The following is an 847-nucleotide window of genomic DNA, read 5'->3' on the forward strand; positions in this document are numbered from 1 at the left end:
AAAAAAAAAAATTAACCAAAATAGTGACTACATTATCCATATCATTAAAAGTATATGCAAGCCAAAAGATAATAATAGGTTTTTTGAGTTAAGAAAAATTAAAGCAATGAAGTAGTGTTTTTTGATGGTATACTTAGCAAAAAGTTTTCCTCAACTCTTTTTCCTCCTTGTCCTTCTCTTTTTATTCTTTTTTTTTGACTATTACAGAAGTTTATTTAACAAAAAAGTTCAGTAAGAAAATGTACACGGCCCAATCTTCATCATAGTAAAATGTGGAGAGGGGACGTATGGAAGCAGTTGATTTCTCTGGTGAAGACAGCCATTGTTCATACTCGTTCCAAAGCTTCTAACATGATGATACTATTTCCTCATATTACCACCATTCCAATATTGTTCTGTTGCCCACTAGTTGCCATCTCCACACATTCATCTATCACAAGATTCATAAAGGGATCAAATCCCCTCAATATTCCTTGGACATGTCTGCCACCATTTAATTTCAATGAGAACTTCTTGTCCATAAATTTCTTCAACTCGGGAGGGTGAGCTTTGCTCATGATGTCTACTCGAGGAGCTCAAAGACGCCTCCAAACGGAACTCGAGTCGTCCTTCTCGCTCTCTTTTTATTCTTAAGTAATGTTTAATGTTCACAAGGATTTAAGGAATTAGGATGATTCTACAATATATTTCAAGAAAAATATTTGCCAGGACACAATAAAATGCTCAAAATGTTTCACACTGTTTAATACATCTATTCCCCTTCTAAAATTTTTTTATTTGGAATTCATACCAGAAGTTATGCTTTGGAAAGTTTTCTTTAGTAGTAATTTTTTTTTTTTGGCGGTAC

General features: G+C 33.4%; 1 protein-coding gene across 1 annotated transcript; it reads right to left on the reverse strand.

Moving 5' to 3' along the window:
• Window positions 1-276: 276 nt before the first annotated feature.
• Window positions 277-612, reverse strand: LOC308617497 (small nuclear ribonucleoprotein G-like). Its single transcript, XM_081234704.1, has one exon. The coding sequence runs from the start codon at window positions 555-557 to the stop codon at window positions 369-371; it is 189 nt and encodes a 62-aa protein (XP_081090830.1). The 5' UTR covers window positions 558-612; the 3' UTR covers window positions 277-368.
• Between the last annotated feature and the right edge of the window lie 235 nt (window positions 613-847).

This window comes from Mesoplodon bidens (assembly GCF_964165515.1).
Source record: "Mesoplodon bidens genome assembly, chromosome: 5".
Lineage (NCBI taxonomy): Eukaryota > Metazoa > Chordata > Mammalia > Artiodactyla > Ziphiidae > Mesoplodon > Mesoplodon bidens.

Bases quoted from the DNA above. Each gene is read 5' to 3' on its own strand.
- LOC308617497 (XM_081234704.1), bottom strand. From the start codon at position 557: ATGAGCAAAGCTCACCCTCCCGAGTTGAAGAAATTTATGGACAAGAAG.